Source organism: Microtus ochrogaster, chromosome 10, assembly GCF_000317375.1.
Source record: "Microtus ochrogaster isolate Prairie Vole_2 chromosome 10, MicOch1.0, whole genome shotgun sequence".
Classification (NCBI taxonomy): Eukaryota; Metazoa; Chordata; class Mammalia; order Rodentia; family Cricetidae; genus Microtus; species Microtus ochrogaster.
Window position 1 is genome coordinate 40,070,595 of NC_022016.1, and position 21,870 is coordinate 40,092,464.

Consider the following 21,870-nt stretch of genomic DNA (forward strand, 5'->3'; position numbering starts at 1 on the left):
GGAGGGGGAGGGAAATGGGAGGCGGTGGCGGGGAGGAGGCAGAAATCCTTAATAAATAAATAAATTAAAAAAAAAAGAGCAGTGAGTGGTGAGGTGAACCTACTTGCAAATGGGCCAGTTACTATTGTGCTCAGTGTTTTCCTGAGCTTACAATGTCAGCTCTGTCCACGGGCAGATGACAGACACTGTGGGTAACTGTTAATTCTAGCTAACACTGATGAGGTATTAAGCACATGTCAGGCAGAAAACAGCCTAAGTACAGTAAACATATCAATGTAGTTCTTACTCCAACTAAGGTTGAGCTTGAGCTCACAGAGCCAGTTCACAGCAGAAGGAAGGAATTTAGCCTCAGTCCTGCCTGAATTTAGAGCTTAAATCATACTTATCCCATAGAAGACATGATGTCTGGAGAGGAATGAATTGTAATCTGGTCCCCACATATGCAATATCGAGAAACAAGATAATAAATATCCAGGGCAATTCACTCCTGTTGTGATTATTGAAATGTGAGGATACTAATAGGGCACCAACCCTTTTTATTTTCCTGCTTTGGTATATCGAGGACAACAATGGTTAAATGAGATCACGCTCACAAAGCTAAGCTGAGCCTAGGACAGATGTAGGAGAACTGTCCAGGCTCATTCTGCAGGAAAGGGCCTGCTTCAGCAGGTCAGCTGTATTAGAATGCACACACAGGAGTAGAGAGTGGAAAACAGAGACGGTTAGCATGGATTTAGAGTAATTTAGGAATGTCTTCGATAGCAAAGGTGGTATTCAAACTGAGTTCAATAATGACACATCTCAGCTGTAAAAGTAAGCTCGCCCAAACATAGAACTGTATTTCTAATTCACTACAATCAAATAGAATGGAGTTAAACACTCTCAGAGATGTGTTTGATTTTTGCCATTAAAGCTCAGAAAAATTAGGTAGGGCCAAAAACAAAAAAAAAACAAACAAACTACAAAACGAGAGAGAGAGAGAGAGAGAGAGAGAGAGAGAGAAAGAGAGAGAGAGAGAGAGAGAGAAAGAGAGAGAAAAGAAAAGAGAAAGAAAGAAAGAAAGAAAAATTAGGTAGGGGACATATGAAATTGCTTCTTTCAAGATAGTTACTTTGAAGGACAAAGTTTTAGAAACATTACACATAAAATGAAATAGCATGTATTTAAAAACTCACAGGTATGGGCATGATACATGTTATATTATTATAACTATTATATATTATAATATATTATACTATTATTTTAAAATAAGCATTTAGGATGTGAGGGCGATCTGACTGCGACATCTGTCACCCCACTGATTGCCAGGGTTGATTCAGCTGATCTGGCTGCCTAGGCGGGTGTCCCCTTCCTCACTGCTCCATGTGTGTCTCTCCCGAAGGTGTGCGCTTGGTCGAAGATGATGACCTTCCCTGAATAGAGGACTGGTGCCCTGCTAGAACCTCCAAACAAGCTCTCAAGACTTTAAAATAAGCATTTAAAATAAACAGCTGCAGTAAGAACGAGGTTATTTTCAACACGAATTACGATCTGTAATTGTGTTTTTTTTTAGAAAAAAAGATATGCATTATTTTTGCTGTGCTTGTATGTATACACCTTTGTGTAGATGACCTTGCAGGTCAGAAGATGTCAGATCCCCTGGAGCTGGAGTTATGGCGGCAGTTATGAGTTTCCTGACGTAGGTGCTGAAAACTGAACTTGAGTCCTTCAGAAGAGCAGCAAGCACTCTCAACCACAGAACCTTCTTGCAAGCCCCTGCAATTCTACTCTTGAATTGCAGATTTTTTTGTTGCAGATTTTGAACTGTAGTAGATAGCTATGAACCTCTTCTCTACAAAAAAACCTTCTTAGCTATTCCACATTTCTAATAACTGGCTAGATGCAAGTGCTATTCCCATGTTTTTGTAGAAACTAATGAAAAATGTGCAGGAGTTCTGTGCTGTCTAAAACAAAGATACCCTGAGTTTAATTTCTGGAACCACAGGGTGGAAAAACAACAAAATCAAAATATTGGTTATTACCTGGGATTATAATTAAGTCTGATACTATAGTCACAAACTACAAAATGATATTTCAGTCAATGGTACACTACATACACAAGATTATATTGAAGCCAAAAATTTCCTAGGGCCTAGTGACTTCATGGCACAATGCCTACTTACATGTTGCTGCTGTAAACAAATCTGTTGCATAGTCAGTCAGACAAAAGCATAATATATAGTTATCCATGGAACATCAGACTAGAGAGCCATGATGTTACTGGCTTAATTATTTAGTAGGTTATACTAGAGAGGCATGATGTTACTGGCTTAGTTATTTACTATCATTATTTTACAGTGTGTTCCTTCTACTTAGAAAAAATGTTTAATCATGGTAGCCCATTGCTTATAATCTAAGCATTTGGGAGGCCAAGGCAAGAGGATCCTCAATTTGAGGCTAGTATGGGCTACATAAATCAAGACCAAAACCTAAAACGAAGAAACAACACATTTACTGTAAAAATGCACACTGTGCTGTCCTGGTACTAGCCACACATGTTTGTGTTTAATGTGTCTCTTGATTTCATCATTTTTCTTGTGCTTGTTAAATTTCATGTTGCTTTGCTCACTATGATTCTAAGAGCCTCCCAGAACTATGGCATATACATGTCTATACAGCGTGTAGCCTGGTGTACACTAGTAGCCTATATCACCTAAGCTCTTGTAAGAACACTCTATGATATGCTTACAATGACAAAATTGCCTAGTAACATTCCTCAGAATTTATCTCAATAGTAGGTGACATGATTGTATAAGGATAAAATACACTTGATGACACTAGCAATATTTTATGAAGGTTTTAAAAACTTCTTGTGAAAGTATGGTTTGGGTCTAGTGATGTGTTACTTACCATGAAATGAGGTTGTGTTAAAATACGCTTTAGTTCCTTTGCGTCATTATTCTCAGGGTAACATGAAATTTCTTCCAATACCTAAAAAAACAAGTAAGAAACATACTAGTGCAAAATGATATGAAATTTACAAAGCATGGAACTCCTTTAAATTAAAGACCATGAGTGGGTTTTTGTAGTGGCAAAGACAATTTCTTTGAAAACATTTGTTGAGTTCAAAAGTTATTAAAATAGGAGAAAGATATTGATAGTATTAAAATGAAACAAAAGCAACAATAGTTTGCCTTCAATACTCAGCTGTGACCCAATGGTAACAAAAAGTAAAACACAAAATGGGAAATTTATAACATGTACTTATTACAGGTTTAGGAAACTTATGTAGCTTAGTGAGAAAATTCAAATTTGCCCTCCAAATCAATTTGTACTGAAAGTTAGTAACAGCCTTTAAAATTGAATAGTGCTGCTAGTTCCTTAAAAAGATGACCAGAGGTTCAATGAAAACAATGTACAAAAGAATGCTAATTAAGTAGAATAATTAATTATGAATACACTTAAGTAATTTTCCTTGCAGCCTAGTGGGAGTAATGCTGTTCTCCATGCTTATCTTCCAACATGGAGAAAACAATGCTCCTGCCACTGGTCCCTTTGACGAAATTCCAGCAAACCTGAGACCAAATTTAACAACTCAAGCACCTTCAGCAGCTTTTGTTCTGCACTCAAACTTTTCTCACCAATCAGGCAATAGCATTTTGTTTGCATTGGTGAAAATGCTGATTGCAAATCAACTGCTCTAAAAAGGCTCTCCCTTTCACCCAGGAAGGGAGCTCACCAGTTCACCTTAATCCAGGTCTAGCAGCCTACAGCAGTGCCTCGGTTTTCTGAGCAGGTACCTGTTACTGCTCTATTTGCAGATGGCTGGCCTCTAAATTGCACTCAATTGAATTCTAAGCATGGATCCAATCTAGGATTGCCTCAACACTATTGGGTGTAAGGGGCACATAGTCCTTCAACCAGCATGACTCTCCTGCCTCACTCAACATGCCAGAACTTCAGGAAGGGGGTCACATGGCCTGAGTCTCAGATTTCAGCACCCTACCACTCACACCCTTACTGCTGTTTCGTATTCAAATGCCCTGCTAATGATTGCTGGTTATGCAGCTAATTCCTATTGCTTACTAAAATTAAAGTAGTTCTCTTTGGTGTATTCTCCTTCTCTTCCAGGAACAAGGGGAAAGCACAAACTCTCTTTCCCTTGCCACTTTCACGGTTTATGATTTTAATTACAGAGGTGTGATCTCCTAAGCTAGGGGAAATTCTTCAACTGTATAATTAGGACAAAGGATTGTCCCTAGAGTGTCTCAGCTTCTATCTATTTAGGTATTGATAAAATTGCTCAGTGACTCATGATTCCTGACTGATAGTGTTAATTCCTTTCAAAGAATGAAAGAACGCTTGCTGGGCCAATTAAGACAGATTTCTCTTACCCTATTCTCATCAAGCAAATAGGCCTGGCAGTCACCGTGGTCTAATTTCTCAGTGACTATGTAAACACACACACACACACACACACACACACACACACACACACACACACACCAAAGGTCATGTTTCACATCTGCTAGGAAGCTGGCTGTGCTGGTACACACCTGTCATCCCAACACTGGACTATATGGGGAGATCCTATCTCAACAAAACAAAACCCAGAACAAAATCTGCTGAAAAGGGATTATGTCTTCAAAACGCTTTCATTTAGTAATCACACCTTGTAAGAAATATTTTTAAAAGGAAGCGTTTATTTGCATAAAAACTTTAAAAGATCAGACAGTTAAAAGAAAGTATTTCCTAATGGGTTAATTTCTACATCATTCTAGTAATAAGAAAAAAATTACACAGTCGTTGTATCATATTCATAAAGATCAAATAGAGGCATAAAATGCTTGTTACATATTAGATCCAAACCAACATATTTTGATCTAAGTCTATATGTAAATGAAAAAGATACAAAAATAGAAGCAACTGTTTTAGGGTGGTGGGATTCTGGGTGAATTTTGTTTTCCAAGCTTTCTGCAAAGTCATGCTTCTATAATAAACAAATATGAAAAAATTTGTGGCAAATACGTTTATGGGTTGATGATGCATAAAAATGACTTCTTTGAATTTGGTATATTTAGTTGTTATATAAAAGTCAATTAACCTCCACATAGTACCACATTAAAGAAGCAACTCACATTTTTAAAGCATGTCTATTCCTACCAGGTGCAGTAAAATCACATCAAAAAAGATGTCATTTACACAGCAAAACCAGGAGAAATTGGGAACTACAGTTGCTGAGCCTTTTTTCTTCCCTACATGGATGTTCAATGATAAATTTAACAATCAGAATCTGAGTATGAGTCAAACTGCAATCCTAATGAGTGCGCCTCTTCATTAAAGGCAGCAAACGTGACAATACTAAAATACTTTGAGAAAAAGATGTCACTTACCTCTTTGGCTCTCTGTACTGCATCGCTTGGAGGATTCCTGATTTGTGGTGAAGACTTTGTGTTAATTTTGTCATACAGCTAAAAAAGCAAAGAAGAAAATCCAATCAATATCCATCACGTTTTGCTACAGTTTACAGCTTTCTGCTTATTATTTCAACAATGTTTTCCTCTTAAAAAGTCAGGGAGATGATGTTACTGGGTCTTCTTTGCAATTGTTCATCATTCAAGGGAACTTGTCAGAATATGAGTTTCATGCTTATCTTTTTAAAGTCAATACTTTTAAAGAGAGCAATTAACATTTGTCAATACAGCAGCAATCCCAAGATTTCCTTCCAGACAGAAGCAACATTCACTAATGTAATTATGGAGAAAAATGGAAGAACAGTTTCTGGCCAAGAAGAGTCTAAAAGAATTTTCACAGAAACCTAGATCTTGGGAAAGGGCAAACCAACTCCTTCTAGGAAGAAATGTTCTCATAGAGGTTTTTCTTGTCTTACTAGGGATGGTCAATATCAGAATCAGTGCTGGAGCCTTCAGCAGGGAGTCAGGGACAGAAACTTGGTCTCTTTTGACTTCGCAAATTCAGAGTGTGACAGGACTGAAACAGTTCTAAATAAATTTACACTTCCTCGCACAAACGTGAAAGAATCAAGCACCAACTTGCTAAAGAACATTAATTTAATTTGTCAGAGAAAATATTCTGCAGTTTAGAAGTACAATTAATATGCTAGTTTTATCCCAAACAGAATGGCCCACAGTGAACAGTGTGGTCTGAAAAGTAAAAAGTTAAAGTGACCTTGGCTAGTCTGTTGGCTTCTATTTCCTAACTTCTCTAAAACAGCCTGACATTTGGGGATTGGTTTGTCCCTCCCCCAACTTTTCTCTGCATATCAATGTTAGTCTAGAGGTGAAATACTGACTGTAAACATTCTTCATATTATAGTTAGATGCCAGAAAAAAAAAAATCTTTTTTTTTCTTTTTTTTTTTTTTGGTTTTTCGAGACAGGGTTTCTCTGTAGCTTTGGAGCCTGTCCTGGAACTAGCTCTTGTAGACCAGGCTGGCCTTGAACTCACAGAGATCCACTTGACTCTGCCTCCCGAGTGCTGGGATTAAAGGCGTGCGCCACCACCGCCCGGCCAGAAAAAAATCTTTTATTTATTTATAACTTGTAAATATTTAGGTCATACCATACATTAAAAATTCCTAATAAGGTATTAAAAAATGACCAAGAGAAAGTGAATAGAGGAGGGGCCATTTTGTGATGCCATTAATTAAGAAAGTACTGCTGAATTGAAGACTGAATAAACAGTTTAAGCAGAAAAGTAAAATGCTACTCTACTTAAAACATTTTAGGGCATGTTCTTTGGTCAAATCCTTGGAGAATATACGTGGATGGTTTCTGTCTTCTTAAATGCCAAGTATGTCAACACGAACTCGATTCCCAGGACTCATATCTCTCAGGATGTCCTCTGAAACCCACATGAGCACATTCTCATAACTCCCCAAATAGAATATAATTAAAAAATACATGTAGTGGTTCTGAGATTGGTGGTATATGCCTTTGATCTCAGCACTAATGAGGCAGAGGCAGATATCTCTTTGAGTTTTAGACCAGCCAGGTCTATCTACATATTGAGTTCCAGGACAGTTAGAGCTACATGAGAGACTGTTTCAAAAACCAAAACAACAAGCACAACAACAACACAGACATTTAGTGGGTCAGCAAAATGGCTTAGGTGGCAAAGGTGTTAAGCATCAAGCCTGTGATATGAGTTTGATTCCTAGAGCCTGCATGGTGGAAGGAGAGACTGACTCTCACACCTGTACTGCGGCAGGAATGCTGGCATGTACACCACACGCGTGCACGCATGCACGCACGCACACACACACACACAAATAGAAGTGCATGTACACCACACGTGTGCACGCACGCACACACACACACAAATAGAAGTGCATGTACACCACACGCGTGCATGCATGCACGCACATACACACACACACAAATAGAAGTGCATGTACACCACACACGTGCAAGCACACACACAAACAGAAGTGTAATCTTAAAAAAGATACTTGGCTATCCTTGATGGCAAAGTATTAATAACTAAAGTTTAAAGAACTTAAATGAGTAATAATAATAATAACAACAGTAAAACCTCAAGGCCATTTAAAAGAATAAATTTAATTCAAGGCCTTGCAGGTTGATTGCCCTGTCACTTTACACTGTTCATGCTGCAAATTCTTTACCTAAAACAGCTTTAATGTTTTCGCAATCAAAGACTATTGCTGACACAACTTCCAACACTTTCAAATATGATTAGAATTGCTTTCTATTTACACAATTAATAAATGCATACCAACTTTTACTCACAGAGCAGCAAACATCCACCCTTCCCAATTTCTGAACCTGGAGACTTGATTTTTAACCTGGTCTCACTAAGCCAAGTAGAGTCCCTTAGTTCTTATGTCAGTGAATTTTCTGTTAGGAAAAAAAAATGGTGCTAAGGCACAGCACTCAAGGCTTTGACTCTGCTAACATCAAAAATCTACATGTTAGTATAGTGTCTTGAAGACTTTTAGCTGGTCCCTAGAAGACATTCTTGAACCTCACTCTAGACCTACTAGAGATGCTTTCATATGCTCTGTGGGTTTTTAGTTAGTTTGTTTTTTTTTCCTGAGACAGGGTTTCTCTGTGTAGCTTTGGAGCCTGTCCTGGAACTTGCTCTGTAGACCAGGCTAGCCTAGAACTCACAGAGATCCTCCTGCCTCTGCCTCCCAAGTGCTGGGATTAAAGGTGTGCGTCACCACTGCCCAGCTAGTACTAACTTTTGAGTAATAGTAGTCATTCTAATTGCCCCCTCCACGAGATGGAACCCATCCCTGACACTGCTTGGGTGACTGAGAACCTGAGACTAGATAGTTCAGGGACCTAGAGAACAAATAACGCTCTTCTAAAAAAAGTAGCAATAAAATGACTCCTAATGGCATTCTGTTATACTCGTACACACACACACACACACACACACACACACACACACACACACACACACACACACGCGCGCGCGCGCGCTCTAGTTTCTGTTGCCGAACTAAAGGCAACAGAAGTCTGCGGCACCAAGCCTCCTAGGAAGCTGCCAGTGCTGGTGGAGGGCTTGTTGCACAGCAGTCAGAGCTCCTTCCACAGTCGGCCTAGGCCTTATTCTGCCTGCAGAGGCAGAAGCATGACGTGCAGGAGTCACAAGCTTGAGGAGAGAACACATTTGATTTTCCCTTCTCCTCCTCCTTGAGACCTGTTCTTCCATGATGTAAAGTGAAGGGTATAGGGACCCTCCAGACAAGCTTGCACAGGAACTGGAAGTGGCAAACAGGAGAACTCATAGCATTAGTCTTTGGCTAGAGCTTGCCAAGTTGCAGCAATTTACTGGCCCACACTGACACACTAGGATGGGCAGCTTTGTTCAGAGACTCCTTGGGGAGGCTCAACACATGATATTTTAGGTCTTCAGTAAAAGGTGACTAGTGTCGGCTTCTTTTATGCTGACCTGGGGTAACTCCCAGTACATATTAAGGTAAGAATGTGTACTTTCTATGAGTCAAATAAACACCTGAGAAGGTAACCTGCCCAAAGTCATTCTGATCAAGTGCTGTCCAAGAATATTGCCTGCACAGAGCAAGAAGACCCAGAAATAGGGGTTAGGGGTAATACCACAGGGCAGGAGACGAGAGTGTGCTTCTGAGGCTAGCTCAGGCTGTGCCAACAATGCTAAAGCTGCACATTTGCAACTCAGGACATCACCAACACTGGGATGCCTGCCATATCAAGGGCATCAACAACCAAAAAGGAAGTGGCTGTCTGATGTTCATGATTATAGAACATGCTGTGTAAGGGCTTCTTTTTCTTCTCCTTGACCCTTGAGTTCTCCAACAAAAGATAAGAGGACACAGCATATGTTTCATAATTGTTTCCTCAAAAATTAAAAATTTGAACTTGTACATAGAAGTTATGAATACATATTTGTAAAAAACTGTAGAGTACCACAAAAATGAACACAGCAGAAATACCTATTTCAGTTGGTTTCTTTAGGAACCAGATACAATTTCTATTTGATCCTGCTTGCACACTAAAAAAATTTCCCATATTCAATACATTTTGGTCATATTTAATTCTTTTTTGAATCTTTCAAGTCTGCCTTATTTAACAAGATTTTTTAAGATAGAAGATCTTAGGTACTGATACAGTTCTATTTCTTCATTTCGAAGAGAATGCCATAGTTTGGATAAATGTCAAATAAGACAAGAAGTCTTGTTTGCCAGCTTGTGGCATTAGTGGGAAGTGGTAGAACCTTTAAGAAGTGGGGTCTAATAGGTGGAAGTTAGGTCCCTGGGGCTGTACCTTAGAAGCAGTTATTAGTGTTCCATTCCCTTCTCTTTCTTTCTTGTATGTCACGAAGTGGGCAGCCTCTTCTGCGATGATCTATTTATTGCCTTCCCACAGGCCCATAAGCAATAAGGAGAACTAACTAAAACCTCTAAAACGGTGAGCCAAAATACTTTTTCTTCCTTTGAAGGTGATTATTTCAAGTATTTTGTCATAGCAACTAAAAGCTGACCAATGCAGAAGTGAAAACTAATGTCTACTGAGGTTAAATGCTGCACTTAGGGTTACATAACCAGAGCAGTGGAGAATGATTATGTGGCCTTTTGTCTCACACCAGCTATCTTTGGATTATATTGGAATTTAGCAATAACAACCCATGCTAGGGAGATGCCTTAGTAAAAATGCAGAAAATACTATTCATAGACCATGACAAAAATAAAGTAACTATGGTTTGGAAGTTATTAGCCAATCAATTGCAAGCTTTGTCATGTTAAGATCTTAATCTTATCCTGGCTGAAAGAAATGTTTTAGGCTTTAGGGGCTCTCTGGCCTCGGGCACTCTATTAAAGTCATTGTGTTGTGTAAAGACAGCTGCTAACAATGAACAGACATGGCTATGTTTCAATAAAATATTTATCAAACCAAGACTTGGCTGGATTTGGCTTGAGAGTGAGAACTTGTGACCTCTGCTCTAGAAGTTTAAATTCAAGGTGGTCTGGCAACATCAAAATATATTTCTTTTTGTGATGTGCATTTCTTAAGTCTAAAGATAATAAAGCATGTTTCTAAGACTGGCAGGCTGAAGCGGGTGGCCTAGAGGATGAGAAGATGTTAATAAATTATTTCTAGATGGAAAACAAGGATGTAGAACTCTATGACTGTTTGCATTCTTTTTCTAAAGAAGTTACCTACCCAAGTTCAGCTATATATCTTCAAACCACACACATAGCATTAAGGCAAAAACAAGGAAATGTGAACAGCTGCAAGGGAAACTGGCTGTCTCACACTGTGTCACTTCCAGACAGTTCTGTTCCTTGCCAGTCTTTGGCACTGGGTCAGATATGACCACACACAGCTACATGGACACACTTCACCTCTGTCTCAAGGAGAGTAGGCATAGAGTAAGCAAGCTGTGCTCTATGCTGTAGATGTTTCAAACAAAGCAGAGTAAACTCAGTGGTAATGTTCAGTTCCTATCTCCTGAGCATGTACTTTGCAATAGAAAGATGAAATCAATTAATATGTCACTTTTAATTTACTTACAAAGCATTAAATGAAGCTTCTTTTTTTAAATGTCATACTCTATTACATCTTACTTTTGATTTTGTAGTCCTCAAATAGAAGTGATTGCAAATTGTTTTATTTATCATTGAATATTTAAATTAGAATTAGTGAAAAGATGCTATGAAATAATTCTCCCTGGGTTGTACAAGCCATTTGCCCCCCCCCCAAGAGAAAACAATATCAAAGAACAATGATATAAACCACTTAAGACAAGATTATAACTTTTTTTTTTGGTTTTTTTCAAGGCAGGGTTTCTCTATGTATCCTTGGCTATCCTGAAACTATCTCTGTAGATCAGGCTGACCTCAAATTCACAGAGGTCCGCCTGCCTCTGCCTCTTGAGTGCTGGGATTAAAGGTGTGCACCGCCAACGCCCATCATGATTATAACTTTTACAAGACTGAGCGTGGACCAAACAATGAATGGGCTTGGAGAGCTGCAGAGAAGAGTGAAGTTCATTAGCAACTGCTTACTTTAAAGACAGTGAAGCAACTTCCTGTTGAAAAAGAATTCAAGTTCATACATAGACACAAAATAATGAAATGCTTGCAATCCTAGTAAGACAGATAATAAGAGTCTGAGGAAAGTTGCAAGAAACGGCAGTGGTGAGATAAGAAACAGACTATCTTATTAGGAACTTCCTTCATAGTTTCTGTGAATCATCTGTGAAGAAGCTGGGTGAACAGGAACCAAGTTCCAATATCACACCTTAGTGAACTGAGAAGTGAGAGGCAAAAGGGTTTTTCTCACGTACAATACATTTGAAATACAGAAAAATGTTAGCAAAGGTAGTGATTTATTACTAAAAGACAGGGAACTGGCAAGCAGTTATCACTTTGAAGATGATTTTTTAGGTTGTAAATTGAAGAAATAGTTCTGAGATCTAAACTCTTGTTTTCCTGCTCAGGCTAACATACCAACTTAAGATCTTCAACATAAACACCTACCTAGCAGGCTTGAAGGGAGGAGGTCTGGAAAACTCCATCTCTTAAATATAAACAAAACCAAAAATGAAAGAGCCTTTCCAAGATCACTGTCACCATTAAACATGAGATAGTGCCAAGGCAGCATGATGGGGTCACACATCCTTAGCATCGTTAACATGAGATAATGACAAGATAGTCCATACAGGTCTGAACAAAACTGCAAAAGCTGAAACGAAATTTTCAAAAAATTTAAGGAGCTATAAATCTATAAACTCCAAGAAAAATATCTTAAACATTTAAGAATGATTATGTATCATGGTGATTCCATGATTTTAAAAAATCAATACCACCAGGGTGTGTCTTCCTTCTTCCTACCTCCCTCCCTCCTTCCCTCCCCCTCTTTCTCCCTCTCTTTTGTTTTTTTTTTTGAGATAGAGTTTCTCTGTAGCTTGGAGCCTGCCTTTGCGTGGTGGTCAGGCTGGCTTTGAACTCAGAGATCCACCTGCTTCTGCCTCCCAAGTTCTGGGATTAAAGGTGTATGCCACTGCCTGGCTTTTATGGACTAAATATTTGTCTATCCTATCAGCACCACCTTCCCCTAAACACTTACATACTATGGAATTTTCAAATCTCTTTAATTAAAAAATACTCCCTCTGTGTGTGCCTCTGAGTGCATTCCATATATGTTCAGGTGCCCATAGAGTCCAGAAGAGGGTGTTAAATCCCATGGAGCTGGCATTCCAGATGGTTGTGAGCTGTTTGCCATGGGTTGCTGTGGACTAAACTCTGGTCCTCTGGAAGAACAGCAAGTACTTACAACTACTGTACCAACTCTCCAGTCCCCAGTTTATTTTGAATAGTTGAAGAAAGCCTTCAAATATTAGTCATGCAGATGATTCTCCACTGCAGGGAGACCATGCACTGCATGCATTAGAAAGATGTGCTTCCATTGTCTTTGAACAGTATTGTTACAATTAACTCTGAGTTAACTTTCCCTCTAAATATTCAGAAAACAAGTAGTCTCAGTGCCTTTTAGAAATCTTAAATTAAACTTGTGTTTCATCTCAAAAGTATGCTAAACCCTCAGAATCTAGTGATGGGAGTAAAGTAGTGAGAGTCTTAGTCTGGAATTAGCTTGTCCTTGGGGAGGGCTCAGTTCATACTGAATAGCTAGAGCTGGAAACAGACTGTAAGTGTACATAGTGGCTGTGTTAGAGTTAGATGTGCCAGGAAAGCGTTAGCTAAATAGTAGAACAGTGAAATACTAGCTTGAGTCTCGTTTTAGTGGGGAATATATCCGTACTTGAAGTTCTAAGAAGCAGATCAGCTGCCTGGTAATACGACAGTCTAAAGTAAAGCCAGGACTGAAGTTTGCTATGGGCAGTGAAGATAACTGAAAGATCAGTACCTTTGGGCTAGCTGAAGAGTTCTTGAAAGTCAGTAAATGGGTGGGGGATACTGACACTGGGATTTAGTATTGTACTACTTTAGTACTGTAAAGTCAATTTCAAACCCTGGTTTATGCAATCCATTCAAACAAACCAGACAAAACCTTGTATTCATAGCACATTCAGAGAAGATAGTGCATTCATTTAAAAAATAATAGAGACTATAGGAACTAACTTAGGATCCATAAAGAGCAATTATGTGAAGAAGGAATCAAAATACAAATCTTTGTAATTAGCATTTTGAGAAGCTGGTTTTTCCTATTATACATTTACAATATAACATGGATAGTGGATAAGTGTGCAAACAAAATGCAACATATACACATACAACAGACTACTATTCATCCGTCAAAGGGAGGAAGTTTTGATACATGCTCTACAACATGGAAGAACTTTAAGGACCATGATGCTAAATAAAATAGGCTAGTCATAGAAAAACAAATACTGGACAAGTGAGGTGTCTGATCCTTCTGCCTCCATCTCCTGAGTGCTCACTTATAAGGCCTTTGTTGAAACACATAGTTTGCCTATTTTAAGTGGTGACTACTGGTTAATTTATAGCTGTGGTGTTTCATCTTGATTGGCAACTTGATTGAATTTGGGGTTAAGTTAGAACCACACTTCTGGGCAGGCAAGTGAAGAAAAACTCTAGCCAGGCAGTGGTAGCACACACCTTTAATCTGAGGCAGAGGCAGGCGGATCTCTGGTCAGTTCAGTGCCAGCCTGGTCTACAGAGCAAGTTCCAGGAGAGCCAGGGCTGCTATGTAGAAAGACACTGTTTAAAAATAAAAACAAACATACAAACAAACAAGAGGAAAGACCCTGTCTCAGAGGGGGTAGCACTCCACAGTCTAGGGGAAAAAAAGAGTCTAGGAGGAAAACAGTGCTACTTTAGGCCTGCTTGCCTTAGTTCCTTGCTGGTAAATACATCTTATCTTGTTGCTGATGGGGCTATGGCCATTTTTTGCTGACAGTGGAATCCAGCTTCTTCTTCCAACATAGACAGAAGAGCAGCAGCTATCTAGGAATCCTGCAGTCCTTGAGTACCATATTTGAATTGCTGAGGTGTGTAAGCTCATGGGATGAACAGCTCCTGGGCACTCAGTCTTTCCAGTGCCTAAACAGTCCCTGCTGGCTATCTGCCTACGCTGTGCAAGCCCCTTTGTAGTGTGGATTCATCCTATTGGCTCTCTTACTGCAGGGAACCTTAACCAACAGTTACATAATTATTGTCTCAATTCAGTTTTTGGAGAAATCTCTCTGTTCATCCCAAGGCAATAAAGAATTGCCCCTATATTTTCTTTTAAAGGTTATAGGGGCCATGCTACTAGGGTCTTAGTGGCAAAGTACTTGCCTGGCATGCATGTAATCCCAACATGCTCTCTAACACCACAAAACAAAACAATTTTTTTCTTTTTTCTTTTTTTAAAAAAGAAAACTATCTTTTTTCATTTTATATATCAATCCTAGTTTCCACTCCCTCTCCTCCTCCCATTCCCTTCACCTTCCCTACTATATCCAGGCTGAGCAATGTACCCATCCAAAGAGAACAGGATCCCCAAAAGCCAGTACAAGCAGTAGGGATAAATCCTGGTCCCACTGCCAGTGGCCCCTCAGTCTGTCCCAGTCATACAACTGTCACCCACATTCCAAGAAACTAGGTTGCTTCTATGCTTGTTCCTTCCCAGTCTGCCTGGAGTTGGTGAGCTCCCATTAGCTCAGTGGACTGTTTCAGTGGGTGTCCCCATCATAGTTTTAAACTTTTACAATGGCTCTATTTTGAGATAATTTTTTGTTTATGGTGTAAGAGTCCATTTTTATATTTTTGCTTATGGAGTCCAATAGTGGTATCTCCATTTAAAGACTATTCCTCTGTCAATTAATTGTAGATATGATAGATAGAAGGGTAGATTGTTGAATCTACTCTTAAAAGAAAAAGGAGGATATAGATATGATAAGATAAAAAGGTAGATTATTGAATCTACTTTTAAAAAGCAACTACTAGTTTTAAGTGTTTTACATTGATTAGACTTTTGTATTTTGTATACAAATTCTGTATATTGATACAAATTTGAGATTAATTTTGTTAGAACATACTGTGTACACATTTCTACTCTTGTTCAAGGTATTGTACCTTGAACAAGACTCAAATATTTTTTTGGAAGTCATTTGCTTGTACTTCCTGCTTACTCAGTTAATAATATTTCCTTCTTAGTTTTCTGAGGGAGTTGAAGACTAGATAGTTATATAGTTTTCCTTGTTTACCAGACACAGAAAAGAAACCCACTAAAGAGGTGTAAAGTGTATAAGGTTGAGAGATATCAAAAGAAGTTTTGGATGGTAATGCAAATTATGATAGAAAGTAAATTAGGTACAAGACTTTGGATCCACCAAGATAGGCTAGGCTAGATAATGGAGTATTTTCTCTGAATTTGTCAAATGCAAATGGACTAGACATTGTTGATGTACTTATTACCTGTATATATTGTATACAGTTATTGTACTTATTGTATATAGTTTTTCTTATATTGTTTATAGTCTTTTAAAATTTTAGGCAAAAAGGGGAAATGTACTGATATTTTATTTGTATTTTAATAAATAAAGTTTGCCTGAAGATTAGAGTGCAAAGCTAAGCTACTAGAGGCCAGGGAGTATTGGCACACACCTTTAATCCCAGAATTCAGGAGACAGAGGCAACTGTATCTCTGTGAGTTCAAGGCTACCCTGGGCTATACAAGATCAACCCAGAAACTGATCCAGGGCGTGGTGGCTCACACCTTTAATCCCAGTGTTTGGGAGGCACACACCTTTAATCCCAGCACTAGGAGATGGAGACAGAAGCGATATGGCTGGGCAGAAAGAGACATATAAAGGGGAAGAGATAGGAACCCACTGGAGAGTGGAGTCTGATATTTGGTGGAGACAGTGCAGTGTAGGCACTCTGAGGATCATCCCTTTAGTCTAAGTATAGGTAAGGGTAAAGATCTCTTTAGAGGTTTACTGCTCTGTTTCTCTGATCTTCAGCTTTAACCCCTCTCTGGGGTTTTATTATTTGTGCCACATAATTGCCTTGACATTTTTCATGGAAATTAACTATAAATGTGGGAATTTATTTCTAAATCCCTTTTTGTTCCATCAGCCTATATATCTATTTTGTTTTTAATAGCTTTATAAGTAAGAATTGAAATTATTTCTCTTACGTTATTATTCTTTGTCATCTTTTTGATATGTCCATATAAATTTCTGAATCACTGGGAGGTGGTAGCACAAGCCTTTAATCCCAGCACTCGGGAGGCAGAGGCAGGCGGATCTCTGTGAGTTTGAGGCCAGCTGGGTCTACAAGAGCTAGTTCCAGGACAGGCTCTAAAGCTACAGAGAAACCCTATCTCAAAAAACAAACAAACAAACAAGAAACCCAAAAAACCAAAAATAAATTTTAGGATCATCACATCAATTTCTAGTTCTCTATTGCTCCCTTCCCCAATGTTGGGGATGGATGTCAGAGCCTTGAGCTATCATTCCCCTAGGCCACATTGTATGAATTTCTATAAAGAAATACTGCTGGAATGTTGATAAGAATGGTATAGATCAGTATGCAAATGAGTTGTTACAAATAAATCTACCTCTCCACTTATCTGCTTCTTATTTACTTTCTTTTTACAGTATTTCAGTTTTTTTTAATTTATTTATTTTTTTATTTTTTGGTTTTTCGAGACAGGGTTTCTCTGTGGTTTTGGAGCCTGTCCTGGAACTAGCTCTGTAGACCAGGCTGGTCTCGAACTCACAGAGATCCGCCTGCCTCTGCCTCCCGAGTGCTGGGATTAAAAGCGTGTGCCACCACCACCTGGTCAGTATTTCAGTTTTAAGAACATAATCCTTATCTTTAATTTACTACTAGGTATTCTTCCTTTTTGTGATAACATGGGTGTTTTCTTATTTTCACATTACTTTTGTTTCTATATGAAACACACATATTGATCTTACTTCTTGTTAACATGCTAAACTCACTATTAATTCTAACAGACTATAAAATAGATTATTTAAGATTTTCCATATATAAGTCAAGCATAGTGGTGCATACTGATCTCAGCACTCAGGAAGGAGAGGCAAGAGGATCTCTGTAAATTCAAGGTCAGACTGGTCTACAAAGTGAGTTCCAGGACAGCCAAGGCTGCTATAGAAAAAAGCCCTGTCATGAAAAAACCTGAGAACGAAAAACCAAAAAGAAAAAGATTTTCACATCTTTGTGAGAAGATATTTTTACATTTTCCTTTCCAACCTTCATGCTTTGACTTTTGTTCTTGTCTTAATAAATTGTTTAGAACGTCCAGTGTAAGGTTGAATAGAAGTGGTTAAGAGTTAAGTGGTTAAGAAGTGGTTAAAATCTTTTGAATGAATGAATAAAATGTAGTATTAAAATATTTGGTGAAACTCTGCTACAAGAAAAATGTAAAACCATGCCATTAACAGGAAAATAGAATGAACTGGAGATTACCAAGTTAAATGAAATAAGCTCAGGAAGAAAAACATATTTTCTTTCACATGGAGAATCTAAATTTAAAAAAGACACAAATTTTTTTTGTTTGTTTTGTTTATTTTCGAGACAGGGTTTCTCTGTGGATTTGGAGCCTGTCCTGGAACTAGCTCTGTAGACCAGGCTGGTCTCGAACTCACAGAGGTCCGCCTGCCTCTGCCTCCTGAGTGCTGGGATTAAAGGTGTGTGCCACCACCGCCCGGCAAAGACACAAATTCTGTCTCTAAAAAATAAAACAAAAAAGTGACCATATCAAGCTCAATGGTATGCTGAAATATCTACATTAAAAGGACCCCCGCCGAGCTAGCTCTCAGGTATCTTGTTTCTTGTAGTACTTTCCCACTGCAGAGATGGAAACACAAGGAATTTTTTTTCTAATCAGTTGAAAATGGTAGAGTAAGTGACGCTCCAAAGCAAAATCATTTTGATCTTCAGCCCTAGGAAGTGCACAACAGCACAAAGACCACCACCATGGGGCTTGGGTACCTGCCAAAGCTGATGATTCTTTCAGATTGGGTGGGGTGGGGACTACCAGTAACTGAGTCTCCCAAGGTCCTCAGGGCTTCTCATTCCAGACATTTAAATCCAGAATTCAGAAGAAACAGTTTTGGCATTTCCTGACTGGCAATGCCATTACACATTAAACTGTCGTAATTTATTTGTCAGACTCTAAGTTGCTATTTTCTCCTTTAGGAAACTTCTGGGTTATAAAAATATTCTATTTCAAACATGTCTACTAAATTAATGTCATCTCAAAGATGCAAAATAGTAAATCTAGAGTTGTAGCTTTCCGGACTAGATGGAAAAACTCTTGTCTCTAAGCAATAAAGAAATATAATAAAAATGCCAGTCATACGCAATATGAGAGATTCCAGCACTTGCTTATTTCTAATACAATATTTTACCATATTATTTAAAACTAAAACACTACTTAATCTATTAGTCTTCTTATAAATCAACATCCAAATTAAGCCACTCCTAGTTTGGCAATTCATTTACTGGTTACAGTTTTGGAGAACAAACTTGAGATTTCCTACAAAATCCTATTAGTTAGGTGGGGCATCACAGTCGCTACCATGACGGCGCTACATGCCAGCAGTCAGGTATGACAGTGAGTGAACTTTTGAAGCTTAGTTGTCAAAATGTAGCAGAGATGACAAATGTGTCATTTAACAATATTTTATAATACTTTACTTACAAAGTAAACATTTATTCTGTAATAAGGAAATTTCTCTAAGAATGAGAAGACTGAGAATTGTTCTAAAATAACATTTGCAAAAAGCTTTTTAATCTAAAAAATAAAACCATCAAAAACGTATACATCAACTGACCATCCAAAGTACCACATAAATTTTAAACCATCACTGATTCGAAAAGACCACAAGAAGACAAAGACTATACTTTAGCCCTTATTTCCTAGAATGTAAAGGGAGTAACGGACAGAATGACATTGAATTATTTTATGCTGGATTTGTGCAGTTAGCACTCATACCTGATTGAAATGGTTATTCAGGGTAAAATCAGTTTTTCATGTTGTACTGCCTTGAATTGTGTCTCCCAAAGTTCAGCTCTACCTAGAGACCCAGAATGTTACTTATTTGGAAATGGAGGTTTTTCAAATGTGATTAAGATGAGGTCTACTGGATCAGGGTCAACTCTAAACTCAATGCTGGTGTCCTTTCAAGGAGGCCATGTAAAGACAGATAAAAAAGCATAGACAACAGTGACATATGAGGAACAGAGCAGAGACTGGAAGGAATTATCTACAAGTCAAGGGGTTGGGGACAGCCAGTAAAGGTTAGAAGTGGCTGCTTTAAACCACTTGATTTGTGATACTTTGATTTGGCAGCCTTAGCGAACTAGTATCTATGTCAAATTATATCTCACTAAAATGACCTAAATAGTTAATATGTATATCATCTTAACACGGTGCCTTAGAGTTTTAAGCAGAGGCTGAAAGAAGCTGACGTAAGCAGGTCACCCTCATGCCTTTCTCTATTTCTGCCTACAAAATGAGGAACAGTGTTCATGTGCTGGGAATAGTTAGGCAGCAAATATTTGGAGATTTTTTGACTCATTTCTAACTATAGATTAACTAGAATTCAAGTCAGAACATATCTTCCTCTGAGGAACCAGTGGTTTTTCTCCTCTTATAATAACTATACATTATTTGTAGACAATGATGCGATCGATGTGTTAAGAGAGAGGGGAGAGGCAGGGGGAGGAACAGAGAAAAATGTAGAGCTCAATAAAAATCAATAAAAAAAAGGACATTGGGCGGCAATCAAATCAAGGTATTTAGTATACCTGTTACCTCATACATTTATCATTTATTTGTGGTAAGAATACTTAACATCCTCCCTTATAGCTACTTTGAAATATTCAATATGATAGATATTGTTAACCAAAGTCACCCTACTGTGCAGGAGACTACCAGATCACATTCTTCCCAGCAACTCTGGACTATTGGCCAACCTCTCCCCATCCTTCTGCTACCAACTTCCCGAGCTACTCATAATGACTATTTTTTCTACTCAGTTTCTATGAGGTCAGTGTTAGATCCCACATATGAGTGACACCATGCTGCAGCTGTCCTGCTGTGTCTGGCTGATTATACTAATCCAAATGCTTCCCAGGGTCACTCATGTTGCTGCAAATGACAGGCACGTCAACACTATGGTAATTTTGTTCCCTCCAAATTCTAATGATGTCTTCCTGAATGCTAAACTTCTTGTTCAAATTTGAAGCTTTGACTAGGGCAAACAAAGCCCTCAGATGTTCTTCAGTCATCCCTAGGCGCTTACTCTTGTTTGTTTTGTCAGCTTAAAAGTTCTCCCAGCACTCGGGAGGCAGAGGCAGGCGGATCTCTGTGAGTTCGAGACCAGCCTGGTCTACAGAGCTAGTTCCAGGACAGGCTCCAAAACCACAGAGAAACCTTGTCTCGAAAAACCAAAAAAAAAAAAAATTCTGGTCTCCAACTCAGATATTCAGAATGTTACTGCGTCAACAAGAATAACATAAAATGGTTCCCTGGGATTCAGCAACCTGAAAGAATTCATAGTCCTCAAAACTATGCCAGTGGTTGTCACTATTAAGGACCCTGTAAAACAAAACAATTTATTCAAAGCATGGGGTGTGGAGTAGTGGAAGGAGGAAATACGGATGGACAAAGTTTTAAAAGTTTCTCCCCAAGAGCTGTTCATCCCTACTATCTCTTGCTTTAGAATTCCAATTTGTTTACTATTATTAGAGTGAGTGAGTATGTGTGTATATGTATGATGTGTATTGTTTGGGGGGCTCCATGCTATGGCACGTGTGTGGAGGTCAAAGGCAACTTTGAGGAGTCAGTTTTCTTCTTCCACTGTGTGGGCTTTGGACATCAGACTTGGTAGCAAGTGCCTTTGCTTGCTGCATCACATCATTGGCCCTTTTCCTTTTCAGGTAGTCTCACTGTGTAGACCAGGTGGGCTTCTAACTTGTGATCCTTGTGCCTCCGTCTCCTGAATGCTGAGGATCAAACCAAAGATCTTGAACATGCTGAGCAAGTGTTCTACCACTGAGTTACACCTCCAATCTATGCCCGTGTCTAAACTGTATTTTTTAGGTCCCTTACATTCTGAAGTCAGAGGTCAAAGGACATCTTGCAAGAGTTGATCATCTCCTTCCACTATGTGGTTCCAGGGATTGAACTCGAGTCATTAAGCTCGGCAGCAGGCACCTTCACTCGCTGAGCCATCTACCAGCTCCACACTCATTTTAAATTCTGTTTACATGCATGTGTCTATGTGTGAGTATGTGTCTGTAAACACAGTTGCCTATAGAAGCCAGAAGAGGGTGTTGGATCTCTTGGAGCTGGAGTTATAGGCAGTTGTGAGATGTCTGTTGTGGGTGATAAGAACTGAACTTGGCTTCTCTGGAAGAAGA

At 38.8% G+C, this 21,870-nt stretch overlaps 1 protein-coding gene across 15 annotated transcripts in view; it reads right to left on the minus strand.

Moving 5' to 3' along the window:
- Cask (calcium/calmodulin dependent serine protein kinase) overlaps window positions 1-21,870 on the minus strand; it is a 320,516-nt gene that overhangs the window by 50,995 nt on the left and 247,651 nt on the right. For all 15 annotated transcript variants that reach the window (XM_005352875.3, XM_013348391.2, XM_005352872.3 and 12 more), the window contains 2 exons: window positions 5,373-5,450; window positions 2,890-2,970 (listed from right to left, as the gene is read on the minus strand). In XM_005352875.3, coding sequence (XP_005352932.1) covers window positions 2,890-2,970; window positions 5,373-5,450 — 159 coding nt within the window. The remainder of the gene's footprint in view (window positions 1-2,889; window positions 2,971-5,372; window positions 5,451-21,870) is intronic.